This window comes from Tenrec ecaudatus, chromosome 18 (assembly GCF_050624435.1).
Source record: "Tenrec ecaudatus isolate mTenEca1 chromosome 18, mTenEca1.hap1, whole genome shotgun sequence".
In the NCBI taxonomy this organism is placed as follows: Eukaryota; Metazoa; Chordata; class Mammalia; order Afrosoricida; family Tenrecidae; genus Tenrec; species Tenrec ecaudatus.
The window spans coordinates 44,176,469-44,196,041 of NC_134547.1; the positions used below are offsets into that span (position 1 = coordinate 44,176,469).

Genomic DNA, 19,573 nt, shown 5'->3' on the forward strand with positions numbered 1-19,573 from the left:
GTATGAGCTGAAGTAAAACAGTATTGCTACATGGGTGCCAGTTCATACATGCAGTGTTTATTCTTGGACTATTAAAATTCAAGGTAGAGAGGCACGGTCAGAAGGTGGTGGCAAAAAAACAAAAAGAAGGTGGTAGCAACTGTTTTCTGGGGTTCCACAGAGATGAGTTTGATAAAAATGTTCAAAGATCACAGGATTATCAGAGGAGCTTATTACAAAGAAGTTTTAAGACAATTGAAACTTGCGTGAATGAGAAAAAAGGCAGGAAAGGTATGTTGAGAGACTTTTTTTTTTCTATCATGGCAATGCACCTGCTCATCTTATGAGAATTTCACTGGGGAAACCTTCCCCTTGTAGGCTTCTTTTTGTTCTCCAAACTGAGAGAACATTTTACAAAGGTACACAATCGGGATTCCCCTGAAGATACCCAACCTGTCATTTTGACATGGTGCAGAATTCTTTTAGGGGATGGAGTAGAGAGATGGAAATACATAGCACCTTCAGAAGTGTATAGATATAGATGGAGGATATGTTAAGAAACAGTTTCATATTTTGAGATTCATAGCAATACTTTTTAAATTACCCTCATATACTTTTGTTGTTGTTGTTGTTGTTGCAGGGCATGTATTACTGTGTTCTCCAAGACTGATCACCCTCAGATTAGTTCAAGTTACTTTTTCAATTGTGTCTCATGCAGATAAAATATGCTTAGACAAGAGCCCTTAGATTGAATTAATTTTCTCTCCCTTATCTCATTTAACTTACACAAGGTCTGCATTGAATGAAATATGTCTCAATCACTTTTAGAATCAACTTTGTAGAGTTGTATATTTTTACAACTAAAGGAAGAAATTATTTTTATATATTGTAACATTGATGCAAATTTAACTAAAAGTGTTTCTAATCCTGTAGGAAATTTCCCCATGATTAGTGACGATTTGGTCAATTCTTACCACCTTCTGCTATGTGCTTTGGATTTAGTTTATGGAAATGCCCTTCAGTGTTCCAATCGTAAGGAACTTGTGAACAGTAATTTTAAAGGTAAGTGTGAAATTCAATTAGTGGACAACTTAGAAGTCCAAATTAGTGGACAACTCACATCTCTAAATTATGTTTACTCTTGGATGTGTACATAACACAAGTGTCCTAGTGACCGAGAATATATGTAAGTATTTTGTAAAAACTTCCATCGTCGCCATTACTCATGGTACTTACTGTCCTTTTCCTACAAATAAGGCACTCACATAAAAAACATCCCTACACTTCTGACACAAGGCGTAGTGCGCCTTAAAAGGGCATGGTGCTGAGGGAGTGGTACATTTGGGGAAAATGCATATGATATATCTTAAGAGTCAAGTGCTTTATAAAAATATTTTTGGTGACACTCTCACACTCTCTCTCACAGTCACTCACTCACTCTCTCACTAATTCACTCACTCACTCTCACTAATTCACTCACTCTCTCACTAATTCACTCACTCAACTCTCTCACTAATTCACTCACTCTCTCACTCACCCACTCACTCTCTTTCAAAAAAAAAAAAAGAAAAAAATATTTTTGGTGAAAGCAGTTACAAATAGCACAAAGTTTAAAATGCTTGATGACAATTTTAGAAGTTTCTGAAATGTATATGCAGTAAGGAGTCCTGGAGCTGTAGTGGGGTGCAATTTGGGCTGCTCACGCAAGGTCACCAGTTTGAACCTACCAGCTGCTCCGTGGGAGAAAGGTGAGACTTTCTGCTCCTATAAAGATGTGTAACCTCAAAAACCCAGTGGGGCTGTTTTATTCTGTCAGATAGGGTCACTATGAGTCAGAATCAACCCGAAGGTAGTAAGTGCGACTTTGAAGAAAGCATTCGGAAACCTCAAAAATCAGAGCTGAAGTGTTTATCTACCTGAGCAAGCTTCCAACCTAACACATAGTAGTCAAAAAATGACATATTGAAAGAGATATAGTTTCAAATTTTTGCTACAGAAAAGAATAGTTGAGTTTATAAAATAAAACTAATAGTTGAGTGGACATGGTAATTATTTTGGCAAATGCATTTAGAAGGCTTTAAAGTATGTAAGTCTTATAAATGATATATAGTAAGAGCCCAAAGTATGAATTATTAAGCAATTATTAAGAAATATTTATAGAACTTTTTATGTAGTACTGCTGCTATTTGGACAATAACCATGGTAGGAATTTAGGTGCCTGTCAGTTTGTGAGGAGTTCTTATTAGAATTTTAGGTTGTTTTGCCATCAAGGTAGACATTATTAATTCAAGTGCTCCTGTTTTGGTGAATTGAATATGCCTTATGTTACTTTATGCCATTTCTCCTTTCCTTCCATACTACCTTGTTTATTTCTATAGTTGCATCTCTTCTCTTTTCCTATTTTGCATTTTCTTAGATTTTGTTTTCTCTTGCTCCTGAGAGTAGAGCAAGAAGAAGCTGCAGAGTACATCTAATATAATTGAGTGAGAGTGTGAAATCTTTGAACAATGTAGTTATTTGTAGAGTGGTGGTTTTTTTGTTTGTTTGTTTGAAGGTGAGACTTAGTTTGCGAAATTATATTTATGTTGTGCTTCTTAGGTCTTAGGGCAATATACTTTTTTTTCGCCTTTAAATTTTTGCCTTAACTATTTCTGGATATTTAATTGAATAACAAATCTATGCAGCAATAATACACTTTTACCTATCTTTGCTATTTTTAAAGGTATATCTAGTTAATAAATTGGGCATATGTGCATTATTTCTAGTATATGTTTATATGTACTGGTTAGCCTATTATTTATTACTATTATTATTTTTTAGCAATTTTGTTAATGAGCACTTATATGTCTTTTACCTTATATTCTGTACACTCCTAGGCTTCTCTGAAGAGTCACATGGTAAGGATTCTAAACCTTCCTCAGACCCCCCTTGTGTCATTGAGAAATTGTGTTCTTTACATGATGGCTTGGTCTTGGAAGCAAAAGGAATAAAGGAACATTTTTGGAAGCCCTACATTAGAAAACTTTATGAAAAAAAGGTTAGTAAGCAACAAAGCAGTAATGGGAAATGTCTTTTAGGGAAAAAGGTTATTTACTCTGATGACTTAGGATCTCTTCTTTTATTGTAGCTCCTTAAGGGGAAAGAAGAAAATCTTACTGGATTTTTAGAGCCTGGAAACTTTGGAGAGAGTTTGTGAGTACTTCTGTTTTAAGTGATTTTAATTACTTTTAAGTTATATCCTGGGGTGGGGGGATATAATTTATATCCTTATTAAAAAATGATTCTAAAAATTATAGCCTTAACAAACCTCAGAGATTAGTGTCTTTGCTCTTTGTACCTTAGAAATTTAGCATATGGCTTATTGGAAAGTATTGGAAGCAATTAAAATGCTTTGCTTACATTGGAAAAATATTGAGACCAGTTTGACTATTCTTTAAAGCTTTCATTTAAAAATAATTGTCCTTGAGGTGAGAGTTCAGACAATTTGTTTTTATTCTGTACTGCATATGCAGATTGTTCTCCGCCATGGATCAGCTCCTTCCCCAATTTCACTGTGGGGTCCCCATTTTCACTTACCCAGTGTCCTTGCCTCTTCCTGCCTTCCTATCTTTGTTTTAGGGCAAATGTTGCCTTTTTATTCCTAGAGTCGATTGTTGTATGAAGCACAAACCTCCCAGCTGTTATTCCACATTTCACAGTCTAGTCTGTGTGGTGGAAAGGCAATATCCAGAAGTACTTCAGTTTCATTTTAGAAGGGCTAGTTGGGGCAGCAGTCTCATGGATTCTTCCAGCTTCTCTCTGCCAAATAGATTTTGTCCTGTGCTTTATGAATTGGAGTTCTGCTGTACATTTTTTTCCCTATTCCAACAAGGCCCCTCCAGTGTAGCTCTGGTCAGAGTGGTCAGAAGTGGTAGTTGGTCTCAGGCTAGCAGAGGCTGTGGTAGCACCAACTGCCGCCAGCAGTCTTTCACTCTCCTCACTCTCCTTTGTTCTGGGCAGGAGGAGACCAGTTGTGAGAGGGCAGCTGATAAGCTTTTGAGACCCCAGACTTTACTCACTAAACAAGGCCGTGGAACATTGTATGAACTGTTATGCCAGTTTATCTATGTTTCTCTTGTTTTTCACTTCAGGATCAATAACTCAGTCCTGCTAGGTGTTTCGTTATGTCAAAGAATTTTTTATAACTGCCTGTATATGCTATGTTCTATATATTAATATATGTTTAACACAGATATGCATATAGAAAAAACTTACACCCATACCTTTATGTAGATAGTTCCATAAATTTTTTTCAAGTTCCAGATGTTTATTATTAAGTATAAACCCCAACATAATATACCAACATGATTTCATGTATTAAAGGAATAACAATATCCTGGTTAAGTGGAAAACTGTGGATAACTTCTGAAAGATCTTCATTCTAAGTAGCTTTATGGAAAAATATTTCATTTAGAAGCCAGGGCCTTTTTTCTTTAGTTTGCTATAATCCATATTCACTGCGAAGAACTTAAATTGTTCATTGGGACTCAGTTTATTCCATGGTTCTCAGTTGTTATTTCTGTCTCAAATGACATCTGGATCGAACTATCCCAGACACATAACTGCTGCTCCAGCACCGCCAGCTCCCATAACAAGGAAGAGAGGTATCAAAGTCGGGTGCTTCTCGACCTGACCGAGGCTCTGGCACAGCGTGTTTGTGGCTCTGGCCTTGGGTCTGGAAGGAGAGAACAAATTGACAGGCCCAAGAACTAGGAGGCTACACATTTCTGTGGCCATCCAAAGTCCCTCAGGACCTCCAACATTAAGGCAGGAGTAGCCTCTCTTTCTACTCAGGTGAAAAATGATGGTTGGGAAAGACCCGGGGGGTGTCCTGAGGCAGCTTGGCAAAAGGGTACCCCCCCCTAAAATACTGACAGCAATATTTACTGTCTCATGAACAAGCATAGTGTTGCAAGATATGTTTTATACTTTACAGTGATCCCACTATAATTTAGCTTATTTTAAAAATGTATTAGAACGTTTAATGTTATAGAGTGAAATAAGTGGCTTAGTACATTAACTGAAATGACAGTTTTGTGAAAGTGTACTACTTTCTGTTATTCTTTTCCTATAGAAAGGCCATCAATAAGGCCTATGAGGAGTATGTTTTATCTGTCGGAAATTTAGATGAACGGATATTCCTTGGAGAGGATGCTGAAGAGGAAATTGGGACTCTGTCGAGGTGTCTGAGTACTGCTTCAGGAACAGAGACCGCGGAAAGGGTACAGGTGAAAAACCTCTTGCAGCAGCATTTTGACAAGGTGAGCTGAGCTGTTCCAGACAGGCGTAAAGGAGAAGACATGCTGGAGGGTCTAGTTTCTATTGTTAAGTTTTATTTCCTGTGTTTTATCTGCTTTTAGTAGGGGAGGGGGTTTCATTGCAAAGGCTATTTTTTTGCTTTGATTTTTGTTAACAGTAGTTTTCAGAGTTTTAGCCTTGGTGAGAAAAGGAAGTATTATTTAAACTTACATGAACATATTCTGCAATTGGCTTTGAAAAGATGTGCCAGTGCTTGTATAATAGGGAGCAGGGTAGGAGTTTAGAAAAGTCAGTGGTTGACATGAATTGGCGCTGTCATCCAGAAGACTGAATTGTGGAGAGCTTGCAAATCCAGCCTATAAGGAAACTCTGTTAAACTGAGTTTCAGAATCTTGTAGTATTATTTCAAGTAGACATTTTAAATGATGGAGGCAATAACAGTTGCCCTATTATTGTGTGGTGGTCACAGAGTATATGCAATTTCTGACAAGTGCTTACAGTGACAAACAAAACTTGTGTCTGTTTACATTCACGACCAAGAGCAGATCTCAGGTGCAGAGCTCTAAGTTAGAAATGTGATTTACTTTTTGGAAGAAGAGTGAGAGCCAGTGTGGTGGTGGCAGAGTTATAGGAGTGTGGCATGAGGAACAGGTGGACCATAGGATTTGGAAACCATTTAAGCACTTTTGTTTTAAACTTTATTTTTGTTGCTAAAAATACAGCATAACATACAAATTCATTAATTTTTATACATACAATTTAGTGATACTGATTATTTCTTCAAGTTGTACATCCATACTTGCTTTTCTTTTCCCAAGCGTTCCTCTTTCATAAACATAAAATCACCCTCTACCCCCAAGCTTTCTATCTAACTCTGCAAGTTGCTGTTGTCAATTTGATCTCTTGTAGCGCATTCTTTAAAAGAGCACACAGTGCTCAAGGCACACATTCTTATTAAGTTGGACTGTTGTTTGGTTTGAAGAAGACTTACGAGGATTTTTTTCATGGTTTTTTTTTTTTTTTAAGATTTAAAGATGATATGAGAGTATGTGTTTCCAAGGAGCTTAGTTAGCTCCTGACAGAAGGACTTTTGCTTTTCCCCTGAGTAAGATGGAAAGCCATTAACCGGCTGTATTGGGAAAAGTGGCTGACATGATCTGACTTCAGATTTTCATGGTCTTGAAATGGCCCGGGTGGAAACAAGAAATTAGAGATTCTGGTGATTAAGCTCATGGTGGCTGAGACCAAAAAAATGGATGTATTACAGATATATTTTGAAGATAGTGCCCCAGTCGTTATGGATGGTTTAGACCTAAGGTATGGGGGGGGGGGGGAATGCCTCCAGTTGGGTGAGTGGTATAGAATCTTGAGGTTATTACAAGTGCCCGTAAGGTGGTAATTGATCTGATTCTGCCCTCTGTGAATTCATCTCTGGCCACAGTCCCCCACATTCATTCCATTCATGCCACAATAACCTTGGTTGTTCGCCAAATATGCCTGGCGTGTCCTTGATGCTTTCTCTACCTAGAGTATGTTTCTTCAAGACATCACATGGCTTATTTTGTCACTTCTTTCATATTGAAGGTGTCATTAATTTAGCCAATATTATTAGAATTTAAAACAGTGTTGAGAAAAGAAAATTATACAAGCATGTGCTAGGTTCACACTGCAATACATGAATTGTTGATTTGTACATAAGTGACTGGACACTATTAGCACAACATTTGGGGTTGGTGATAGAGCAGAATTTTCAATAATATTCATTCACCATAGCAGAACTATACCCACCAGATGAATAAACGTCATAATAAAGCAAGAAGGGCATTGAAATCATAAGTATTTGACAGTCCTGGGCCACCATTCATCGGACACCTTCAAAGCAAGTGATCTGAAACAAATAGAAAAGAGATCTGAAACAAAGTCCAGTGATGACCAGTTCTATACCTGCTATAGCAGTCATCTGTTTTTTCTCATACTAGGAAATTTGAGCCTTAAGTTCAAAGGCTACAGGTGAGTTTGAGGAAAAGCCCATTCATTTAGTGGGATTTCCACATCAAGTCCTTCTGGTATGGCTTATGAAGGATGTTATACCCCTGGAAAGAACAGAGTCTAAAGTTCCAGTAACTCTATAGTGCATGGCCTGGGTCAACTAAAATTTTAACATCTGAGAGAGACTCTTAGTTGGGAAAAATACAACAGTCCTTTAGAACATCTTCACATTGATGAATAGTGATAGCTCTTAGTGTTGTTACTTTTAAATTTCAAGAATGGTGATATTTGAATTATTAAAATGTATTGACATTGTAAAAATCAAGTCTGATTTGAATTTCCATCTGTGAGGTAATTTAAAATATTTCTGATCTAAAATAATATTCTCTCCTCACTTCTCCTACTGAATGTTTTCTCTTTTAGTCTAAAACACTTCATAGCTCCACACCACTTACTGGGGTAAGGTACGTTAAGGAAAACAGCCCTTGTGTGACCCCAGTTTCCACAGCTACACATAGCTTGAGCCGTCTTCATACAATGCTAACAGGGCTCAGAAATGCACCAAGTGAGAAGTTGGAACAGATTCTAAGGTAAGTTTAAGCCTGGTCGGCCTTCCAAGATTTGGTTGTTGAGAATTTTTCAGTTTTCATCTATTATTGCTTTAATTACTTAATGTTAATTTTCTCAGTTGCATGTTCAGTCCTGTTGTTACTCTGAACAGTTTCTTTAAAACAGTACAAAAGATAACAGATAAGACTAGGCACTAGCATAAAACACTAAACTGTTTCACAGACTAGTCTTCCTTAAGGTTTAAGGGAAGGAAGGAATCAGAAGAAGATTGGACCTAGGCAAAATTCTGGTGGGTGGACCAGATTTGAAAAGGTAGAGGGGAGTTGCACATGTTCAAAAAGCAAGAGCAAAGCCTCTGTAAATGTTCTCAAATCTATGCATCACACTTGACCTGCAAACGAAGTGCACTGCTTTACGTTCCTTTGATCTGGCAGGTAAGACTGGCAGAGAAGTGCAATACACTGCTTTTCATTACCCTCTGCTTAGTCTTTGCAAGTTGATTTCACACACTTGGCTCCTCTTTGTCCTAAAAGTTTGATTTTTATGACATTGAACCCAAGCACCCAATTCTTTTGTTGTATACAGATAATTCGTCATTTCCCACCTAGAGCTAGGTCCACCCTCGGTGTGTCAGTTCATTGTGGTTCCGGTGATGGTGGGAGCTGTGCTGCCACTCTTTCCAGCGTCAGCAGCCTATCCACAGTGCTCACTTTCCATTGAAAGCATAGCTCTTGACCTTAGCAAGTTTGGGGCTTGACGGGTGCCAAAAGTGTTGCACCAAGATCAGCAAGCTCAAAGAGCGTTTTAATTTTAAATGAGATTGAAGCTAATAATGACTATTTTGTGGAATGAAGGCAAGTTTTGAATTTAACTATATAATCCAGAGACCAAAGTTGAGTCTTACTGCGGGAGTGTGCTGGAACAGTTCAATTTAAAGAAGAAAGGTCAGCTCAGAAAATTTTAACAGCATTTTTTTGTCTTTTTTTTTTATTTCAAAGGAGTAAGTAATCTTGATAGATTTTATTAATCCAGTTACTGTTTTTATAGATTCACCTATTCTGAATTCCATATAAAGAAAAATATACCACAAAAGTCTAACAATAACAATAAAATAGAAAAGAAACTCAATAGAAAGACAACAGAAAATACTAAAAACTATTCTAAAATTTAAAACAGATCAAAGGGGAGAACAAATGATAAGGGGTTAAATTTTAACCTAATTACATATGCATCGATCTACTTTCCAAAGCACTCTATTTGATAACAAGGTTGAGAGAATTCACTGGAGGATTAATCTACAGGAGACCCTACAAATGGACTTTGACCTTTTACTGTTATCCAAAGTGTTCTGTAACCCGGTTGCTCAGAACTTAACATCTAATATAATTCCCTCCTTTGATCTTGGATTTTATTTTTTACAATCCTTGGATCACAAGGCTGGTCTGGTATGCTACTTCATGTGGACTTACTTAGATGGCTGCTTTTTTAAAAGATTAACCTTTAAGAGCTCAGATGCTGTTCTTTCTGATAGCTGGGCACCATCTGAGTTTTTCACCACACTTTGCTAGAGCACCTTATCTTTAGTGATCTCTTCATGCTGTTCTTTCTGATAGCTGGGCACCATCTGAGTTTTTCACCACACTTTGCTAGAGCACCTTATCTTCAGTGATCTCTTCATGAAGACAAGGATTGTGTAGGGCCATGTGATAAGAACTAATTGTTCTTAGATTAGGACTACGATGAAGTATAAGCTCAAAATTGATTCATGTATCTATGGTATATATATGTCCCTGGTCTAATTTAGAGACATCCTTATCTTACTGGAGAACATTATAAATCATCCCCATGGCATATGGTAATTCTATTGATAGTATCATTAATTTAGCCAATGGTATAGAATTTAAAAGAAAAATATTCATGTGTAGAACAGCTTTTTAAACTAAAATACATGGATTATTGACTTGTATAGATTAAAAACTTAACTGACTGGACACTATTCAGACCAACAATGAGATTTGTAGATAGGGCAAAACTTTCTATATCACTTACTTACAAAGGCTGCACTATACCTGTCATTAAAAAAATAGTACGAAAATAGCAAATATGTGTTAGTCTTGAATTGCCATTAGTCTTGAATTGCCATTTATTGAGCACCCTCAAAGCAAGAGGTTTGAACCAAAGTCCAATGACTTCCAAATCCTTAACCTTGGGATAGTAGTCATCTGTTGCCTTTCACACTAGGGGATTTCAGCCTTAAGACCAAGGGAGTATTTCAGGGGTTTTTTTTAATTAAATATGCTACATGTGCATTTAAGGTAAAGTCAAGCACACTTAGTAGAGTTTCCTAATTAGATCCCTCTGGTGTGGCCTATGAAGGATGTTGTGTACCTCGAAAGGACAGTCTGCAGTCCCTCTTGTGTATTGCACATGGTCTGTTTGGGTGACCAAGGGTTTGATAGAAACTAGGTCAAAAGTGCCCAAGTAGGAACACAGTACTGGGGATATTCTCCTATTGGGGTTCTACGTAAGAAATGTTAAGCATTGTTCCAATAGCAGCTTGCCCCTCCTGGTTTACCCACAAGCAGAAGTGAAATCCGCTTCTCCAAGACAGGCATGCTCCCCTAGCCCACTTGGACTTGAATTTCCATTAAAGTTTATTGAACACCCTTGTAGGTGTGTCTTTTGATTTGGCTGGAACTGATTGGACTTCTCCCTCTCTTCTCAACATGAGAAACTAACTCCAGTTGAGGTGAAGCCTCCTATTTCAAAGTGATTTGTAAGCTATGCAAGAGGATGGTATGTGGCTCATGAGCATTAGCAAGCACACCACCTCATTACTTGGGAGTCTGGATTAGAAGATTGCATGACCTGAGAACAGATGTCTACCTTTGTCTTTATCCTTATAGTAGTGGTCTCATATAGCATTTGACCTTTTGTGATTGAATGGCTTTGCTCTGGATAATGGTTTCCAAGTCCATCCTTGCCATGAGGTGTTTCGTGATTTCATCACTGTTTTGTAGAGATCCTTAGCATTTTGTTGTGTGTATGTACTGGAGTTTCTTTATCCATTCTTCTACTTATGGGCATTTAGGCTGTTTCCAGCTTAATGCTATTGTGAACTGTGCTGCAATGAATATGGAAAAACATATGTCTGTTTGTGTTGTGTCTCTAACTTCTTTGGGGCATAAACTCAGCAGAGGTATTGCTGCGTCCTATGGTAGTTCTACTACCAGTTGTCTTAGGTAGCCCATATCACTCTCCACAGTGATTGTATATCTTTACAAGCCCCCAGCAATATGAGTTCCAATCTCTCCGTACCCTCTCCAGCATTGTTTTCTATGCGTTTGTATGTGTGTATTTTAGTTGGGCTGTCATTGTGGGTGTAAGGTGATATCAGTTTGATTTGCATCTCCCAGATGGCTATTGATCATGAATATTCCTCTTGTGTTTGTTAGCCATTTGAATGTCACTTTTGATGAACTGTCCATGTTTTTTCCCCCAGTTTTCAACTGGATTATTATTGAAGTGTTGCAGACTTCTGTAGATTTTAGTAATTAACCCCTTGTTTGTGTGTCATTATGAAAGACTTTTTTCCTAGTCTGTGGTTCCTTTTTTATACTTTTGAAGAGTCTTTTGAGGCACAAGGTGTCTTATTTTCAGTATGTCCCTGTTACCTATTTTATCTTCTAATGTGTGTGCTTCTTTAATTACATTTGGTAGTATCTGTTTTCCCTATAGTAGGCCCGTAAGTTTGTCCTACTTTTTTCATTGATGAATCTTATAGCTTAAATTTGGCCCTTAAGTGTGTCCCAATTTTTCACTGATGAATCTTAGGGCTTTAAAATTGACATTTAAGTTTCTGATCCATCTTGAGAAGTTATGGACCCTGTTTCATTTAAGGTTGGGTAGTATTGCGAGGCCGCTTAAGTTTTTCTTCTTCCAATGAGTTTTGACCTTATCCTAGGTCTTTTCTTTCTCCATTTGAAGTTAGTGATAAAAATTTCCTTTTCTTTAGGAATGAAATTGGTATTTGGATCAGAATTGTGTTGTATTTACAGATTGCTTTGGATGTATTGGCATTTTCAAAATATTGTCTTTCTCTCCTTGAACACGGTATACTCTTCCATTTGTGTCTCTTTTGATTTCTTGTCATTGTATTCTGTAGTTTTCTTTGTACCAAACCAAAAAAACAAACTTCCTGCTATTGAGTCTAGGCTGACTTAGAGGGACTCCGCTGTGACTGTTTACAGGAGTAGAAAGCCCAGTCTTTGTCCCACAGAGCTGCTGGTGGTTTTGAACTGCCGACAATAGGAATGGCAGCCCACCGTAACTACTACACCACCAGAGTTCTGTTTTTTTGTACAGGTCTTTTCTTTCTTTGTTTAGGTTTATTCCTAATTATTTCATTTTTTTCTGTGGCTATTGTTAATGGTTGTTGTTTGCTTGATTTCTTTTCCAGAGCTCTCTTTGCTGGTATAGAGGAATCCAATTGATTCTTGCTGCTTCTTCTTCTTGTATCCTGTTAAATTACCAAATCGGCAGTTGTTTCCAACAATCTTTTTTGGAGCCTTTGAGGTTTTTTACACATAAAATTGTATCATTTGCGAACTGAGTTCCACTTCTTTGCCCAGTTGTAGTCCCTTGATTTGTTTTTGTTGTCTATTGGTTCTAGCTAAACTTCCAGCATGATGTTGAATAAGAATGGTGATAGAGGGCACAGTCTTGTTTGGTTCTTCTTCTCATGGGAAATGTTTTCAGTTTATCCTCGTTGAAGACGATGTTGACCATTGATTTTTTTTTTAAACTATTGCTCATCCTTCAGGGTACCAAGGAATATTATCCTTTGAGGGTTTTATTTAGAAACCTTGCCCATTTCTACCTTATGGCCTTCATCTTTCTCCTCCTTCAGGCCCCCCCGCCCCAAAAAAAAGAACTTTTAAAAGAACCACAATTTGAGGCCCTCCAGTATGTCAAAACTATAATTTTAACATTGTCTAAATCAAAGAACAGAGATTTATCTGGATTAAAGAAATGGAAACATCACCTTCAGATGTGTATAGACATAGATGTAGGCTATTTAGAGAAATAGTAGCTTTACATTTTAATAAGTTTGTTCAAATATTTTTATGATTTGGTAGCAATACTTGTTGACTTACTCTGTCTATGTACCCATTTCAAAGAAAGGCGATCCAAATAGAATTCATAAATTATCAAACAGTATAATTTTTTTTAAAAGTATGCACACATAAAGTTTTCCTAAGCATAATTCAAAACCTGTTTCAGCAGTGTATCAACAAGGAACTACCAGGAACTCAAGCTGGATTCCTGAGAGAATATGGAATGAGATATATTGCTGACTGGTATTAGCTGGATTTTGGCTAAAGACAGAGAATACTAGAAAGATGTTTATCTTTGTTTTATTGACTATGCAGAGGCGTATGACTGTGGGTTTCATAACCCATTATGGATAACCTTTTGAAGAATGGTAATTCCTGAACACTTAATGTACTTATACAGAACATGTTCATTGACCAAGAGGCTATTGTGCACACACAACGAGGGTCAATGAGTGGTTTAAAATCAGGGACGATGTGCATCAGAGTTGCATCTTTTCACTACACTGAGAAGCTGGACCATATGAAGAAAATGGCATTCACCATTGAATGAAGGCTCATTAACAACCTATAAAATAAAGATGGTACAACCTGCCTTGTAGATATTGAAGATAACTTGAAGCACTTTCTGATGAAGATCAAAGCCTCTAACCCTCATTATCAATTATCCCTCAACCTAATGGAAACAATCTTCACAACTGGACCAATAAGTAACATTGTGCTAAACAAAATATTTACAATGACAGTGATTTAATTTTTCTTGTATCTGCAATCGATGCCATGTAAATCAAGACAGAAAGTGATGTATTCCATTGGTCAAATCTGCCGCAAAAGGCCTCTTCAAAGTGTTAAAAAAAAAAAGACGTCACATTGAGAACCAAGATACGGCTAGCCTAAACCTTTCATTTTCAGCTGTCTCGTGGATTTGAAAGCTGGACAATAAGGAAGGCCAGAGACTATATAATGCATTTAGATTATGGTATTAGCCAAGAGGCTTGAATATGTATGGATTTTCTGAAGAACCAGCAAGTCTGTCTTTGAAAAAGGATAGCCAGAATGTTCCTTAGAAGCAGGAACGGGGAGAGTGTCTCACATACTTTGGGCTTGTTAGCAGGAGGATCTAGTCCCTGGAGTAAGACATCATCCTTAGTGAAGTAAAGGGTCAGCAAAAACTATATAGAAAGACATTCAATTAATTGGATTGGCATAGTGACTTCAACAGTGTGCTTAAACATGGCAATGGTTGTGAGGGTGGCACAGAACCGGGCAGTGCCTCATTCTGTTGTCCACAGCGTCACTGAGCCAGAACCCATCTATGGCACCTAAACCTAACAACCATAGTTAGGTTTATCAGTTGCTGAGTTTGCCAAATTTTGCTTTACATTTTTCTGGCATCTACTTTCTAAATTTGATTGTGATTAACATTTAACAGTCTATGACCTCTTCTGAGTCATGTTTTAGGTTGACCTGGTTGTACTTGAATTCAGAGACAGAAACACATTTTAAACTTGCCGTGATCTCTTTATCTTCCAAATATCTTCTGATTATAACCAACTCCAAACTCCTTGCCACTGAGATTTTCCAACTCATAGTGACCCTATATGGCAGGGTAGAACTGCCATCTGAGAGTCCCAAGCCTGTAAATCTATATGAGTGGTGAAAGTCTCATTTTTCTCTTGATCAGCTAGCTGTTGGTTTCAAATTGCTGACCTTTCTATTAGCAGCCCAGCTTGCTCCTTAATTAGATAATGGGATTAAATATTGCCAACATATATTAGGTAAAACCCGAGTCCTGCTTTTTTTTAAGGTATATGTATATATTTGTTCCTCTCATATGCATGTGAAAGTTGTACACTGAATAAGGAAGACTGAAGAAAATGGATGCATTTGGATTATGATGCTGGCTAAGAATTTTAAGCAAACCCTGGGTCTCCAAAAGAAAAATGAATCTGTAATGGGAGAGTTTGTTTCACATACTTTGGACATGTTGTCAGGAGAGACCAGGCCCTGGAGAAGGACGTCGTGCTTGGTGAAGTGGAGGGGTTGTGAAAAGAGGAAGGCCCTCAGCAAGCTGGATTGACACCGTGGCTCCAACAGTGGGCTCAAGCCTAAGAACAATTGAGAGGATGGTGCAGGACTTGGTGATGTTTTGCTCTGTTGTGCCCAGGATCTCTGTGTCAGAACTGACTCGATGGCACCTCCCCACAGCGGCAACCAAAAAATGACTGCTCATTTCAATATTCAGTACTTCTGTTTTCTTTATAATTTTCTAGACCTATGTTTTTACAATGAATATGTATATATGGTCAAAGAAAGAACATAGTTACAAAAGCCCAGGATGATAATTTACATAGTGCTTCTGTATTGAACACATATTACCTTTCTAATAGAAAACAGTTGAAATCACCAACTTTTGATGAGACAAATACAGAATGTGAATAATCGTTTGAGTTTGTAGTCTAAACATACACTCCTTTAGATTTCATTTTCCAGGAATTCTCAGGACTGTGCTTGCTTCCCTCGAGGAACATATTAGAGGACACTTTAGTGGACATCAGTGATTGAGAATGTGTAGGACAGATAGGAGCCTGCCCCAGATATCAAACAGGCAGGCGTCAAGGCTGCATACTTTCCTGCAGTGCCACACACAGCCCCACAGAAGAAATATTTTTCCACATAAAATGCTAATAGCACTAGAAGGGAGTAAGAGGTCTCTTTGATTAATTTAGGAAGTTTCTATTTAGAGTATTTTATATTTACATGCCAGTGAAATACAGAGTTGTAAACAGTGTTATCTCTGTGGGTTGGCAAGACTTTAACTAATTTCCTATTACTTTTTCAGGACATGTTCCAGAGATCCAACCGAGGCAATTGCTAATAGGTTGAAAGAAATGTATGAAATATATTCTCAGAATTCCCAGCCAGATGAGGATCTCAGCAACTGTGCGAAAGGTAGGTTTAGTAGCTTGTCAAAGGCACATGAGAACGTATTGTGTACTGGGATTCCAGCTCATACATACACAGGTGTATTCCAAAGGAAACACGTGTGAACGTGTCTCTGTATTCAGTGGATGGCTGTACAGAAGTGTTCTCTGCAGTGCTCTTTTGCTCGGCCAACTTCCAAATAAGGTGCAGTGAAAACTGTGGCATGAGTGGCTTCAACTGCAGTCAAGCAGACAGGTAGACTCAGACACCTTTCAGGAGCCCAAAGAGGTAATTCTGATATGTTTTCGTAAAGGACATAATGCTATTAATGGAGGCTTATTATGAAGAAGTTTTAAGAAACTTGAAAACTGCATTGCTGTGAAAACGACCAAGAAAGTTGGACTAAGGAATTTTCCATCATGACAATATATCTGCTCATGCTTCCAGGGTAGCAAAGGCTACCCTATGAGAGCTTCATTGAGAAGCCTTACTCATCTACCCGATGGCCCTGACCTTGCCCCTTCCGACTTCTTTTTGTTTCTCAGGCTGAAACACCATTTAAGAAAACGTGTGTGTGCGCGTGCCCACGAGCGTGAGCACTAACTTTATTTTTCAGAGATTGGGGGCTCCATGGAAACCGAAGAATCACTTTTTTTCCCTCCTCTTCATGCTTTTTTGTGCATTATAGAAAACTGAAAAGCAAAGAACACAAAGGCTTCCAGAATCATTCTGATGCCTCGATACAGTTCACCATGTGCTCGTCCTTCCTGTGCGTGTTCATAAGTGACCGAGCATACAATTTTAGGTGGTTGAGGTCACACAGTGTAGATTCATGTGTTTTGAATTGAGAAATATTCAGGATGTGTGAAAAGAAGAAAAACATGATTTGAGTTGAGGAAACACCACCTTCAGACATTTATAGACCTTGAAAGATGTGTTGAGAACAATAGCTTCCCATTGTGATAAGGTTTCTGTGATTTTTTAGAAATACTTTTGGACTCACATTTATATTGTCTTATCTCAGACATATTAGAAAATATTTGTGACTTTAGAGTCATAGTGGAATATGTGTGTTCAGTTTTTCTGTTAACCAAGTGATCTCTCACTCTTCATAAAAGAAAAGTTTTAGGAAAAAGGAAAGAAAAATTTTAGAATGCTATGTATGTATCCACTACTTATCTGTCAGTGTATTGTACTATGGTGGCTTATACATTGCTGTGAAGCTGGCAGCTGTCGCCGGTGTTTCAGATACTAGCAGGGCCTCTCATGGCGGACAGGTTTCCCCAGGGCTTACAGCTTATAAAGAGTGACTAGGCTAGCCACTTCTGAGGAATTGGCCACCTACAAATCTTATGAATAGCAACATAGCATTGTCAGATAAAGAAACCTCAGTCATAGTGCCAGAAGATGAGCCCCTCGGATTGCAACACGCTCCAAATAAAAGTGAAAAAGAGCTACCTCTTCAAAGTAGAGGCCATCAAAATGACTTGGATGGAATAAAACTTTTAGGACTCATTTGCTGATGGGGAGACAACTGGAAATGAGAAGAAACAGCTGTAAAATCTATTAAGTAGACTTTCAAATATATGAAGTAAATATATAGGAAAATTGAAACTTGTTAGAAATTAAATGGAACTCATAGAGATTGATACTGTAGACATTAATGAGCTGAAGTGGACTTGTATTGGCCATTTTGAATGAGACAGTCATATGGTTTCCTCTGCCAGGAACGAAAAATTCAAGAGGAATGGCATCACATTCATTGTCAAAGAACATTACAAGATTTGCCTTGAAGTATAATATTTTCTTGTGATGATGTTGTTAGGTGCCAGTGACTCATAGAAACCCTGTGTATAACAGAACAAAACCCTGCTTGGTCCTGTACACATTCACAAATTTCTTTCTTGTTTGAGCCTATGGTTCCAGGTACAGCATCAGTCCATCTCCTGGAGGGGCTTCCTCTCCTTCTCTGCCCCTCTACTTTACTAAGCGTGAAGTCCTTTCCCAGGTATTGGACTCTCCTGACAATGTGTCCAAAGTACACGAGATAGGATAATATTCATACTCTTACAAGGAAATCCAGTTAAGACAATTATTATTCAAATTCCACTGAAGCTAGTTGAGATAGTTTATTGTGCCAGCCTGGCCGATAAACACAAGTGGGATTAATTGAAGGGTGGAGGGATAAATGGCTCAGTTAGCCTCGCCTTTCTTGTCTCTCACTCTTTAATCATCGGACCAGGACCAGTGTGCGGCTGCCTTGCTTGTTCTGTGCCTCAATTTACAGGCTACACTACCTGTGGGACGCCTAGCCGGTGGACTGTCGCTGTAAGTTGAGGTCCCTTTAAGACCACATGATTGGAATGTACATCTCTGGAGCTGGGGACTGATGGTTGGTGACCTGGCTGACAGTTGGTGACCTGCCTTGCTGTTTGCTGCCTATGTTTATATAGCCTAGCTCTCTCTACAGAGTACGGACTGGTGGCCCTCAAGACTTAAAGGACTGACAGTGTCTCACAACTCTTTCACGGGAGTGAGTTGCACTGAGCCATTTGTACTGCTTTATAATTTAACTGTTCATTTCTTGTATTATGTATCTAGCTATCTGTATGTAATTTAACAGTTCATTTCTTGTGTTATATATCTATATCTATCTATCTATCTATCTATCTATATATATATATATATATAATTACTAGCAATCTGGTTTTGTCTCTAGAGAACCCTGTCTAACACACTAGTAATGAAGAAATTAAAAAATTCTTCTACCAACTTCACAACCTGAAATTGATCAACCATGTAATCAAGATGCATTGTCAATTTTTGGCAACTAGGATGCAAAAGTTGTAAACTAAGAAGAAGCAACAGTAGTTGGAAAATAGGGCTTTGGTGATAGAAACAAGGTAGAGATCGCATGAATTTTTTAAGACCAATTTAATTATGCTTAATTAATATGGTCCTTTGAGTCCTAATCCTTTACATGTTATATAACAATTATGGGTTTCATACACCTGTGGCTGCCAGAAAACAGGAATGGGATGAGGTTGACTTCTGGGTTTAGTAGAGGAAGTAAATCAGACCACACTCTTTGTTAATGGTTAGCTTAGTTACTTACAATGGATATAAGGAATTACATGTTACTGCTAAGAGAAGAAAGAGAACTGTCTTTGGAGCGGCCTGGGGAAAAGTCATGTTGATTACGATTAGTAGGAGGCCAATGCCTACTGTGAAGATAATGCCAGAAGCCCCAGGTCATATGTACATAAGCAAGATACAGTCCAGGGGTTGAGGATAGATTATTAGATTATTGATAGAGAATAGATTATTACATGTCGGTAAAATTTGATTGCACCTTATGACTCCAACCAAATAACCTCTTCTTGCATGGGTCTGGTAAGAAGGTGTGGAAGATTGTGATAGGATTCACCTATGAGTAATTGAGAACAGGAATCCCTGCAATGCCATGTTGCTGCTTATTAAATGAATCCACTGAAAATCAGGTGTGTGATCTCATCACTGGAAAGAGCCAGGAGTAGAGTATGTTCTCTGGCCCCAGCATCTGGCTTACCCCTAGTTGACCTTCAGACTTTGAACTAAACTGTACCCACCACCATGTGAAACATTTCCTTGAATTTTTGAGTTCTGTGGGACATTGCAGCGGTTTGCAGAGCCTGAGTGATTTGCAGAGAATATAGTCA

General features: G+C 38.1%; 1 protein-coding gene and 1 pseudogene across 2 annotated transcripts in view; one reads left to right on the forward strand and one right to left on the reverse strand.

Annotated features, from left to right (window-relative positions):
- Nucleotides 1-19,573, forward strand: part of RBL2 (RB transcriptional corepressor like 2) — an 82,075-nt gene that overhangs the window by 10,981 nt on the left and 51,521 nt on the right. For both annotated transcript variants that reach the window (XM_075537373.1, XM_075537374.1), the window contains exons 5-10: nucleotides 913-1,041; nucleotides 2,856-3,016; nucleotides 3,107-3,171; nucleotides 5,093-5,279; nucleotides 7,690-7,856; nucleotides 15,793-15,902. In XM_075537373.1, coding sequence (XP_075393488.1) covers nucleotides 913-1,041; nucleotides 2,856-3,016; nucleotides 3,107-3,171; nucleotides 5,093-5,279; nucleotides 7,690-7,856; nucleotides 15,793-15,902 — 819 coding nt within the window. The remainder of the gene's footprint in view (nucleotides 1-912; nucleotides 1,042-2,855; nucleotides 3,017-3,106; nucleotides 3,172-5,092; nucleotides 5,280-7,689; nucleotides 7,857-15,792; nucleotides 15,903-19,573) is intronic.
- LOC142432530 (cytochrome c oxidase subunit NDUFA4 pseudogene) lies at nucleotides 4,429-4,743 on the reverse strand (annotated as a pseudogene).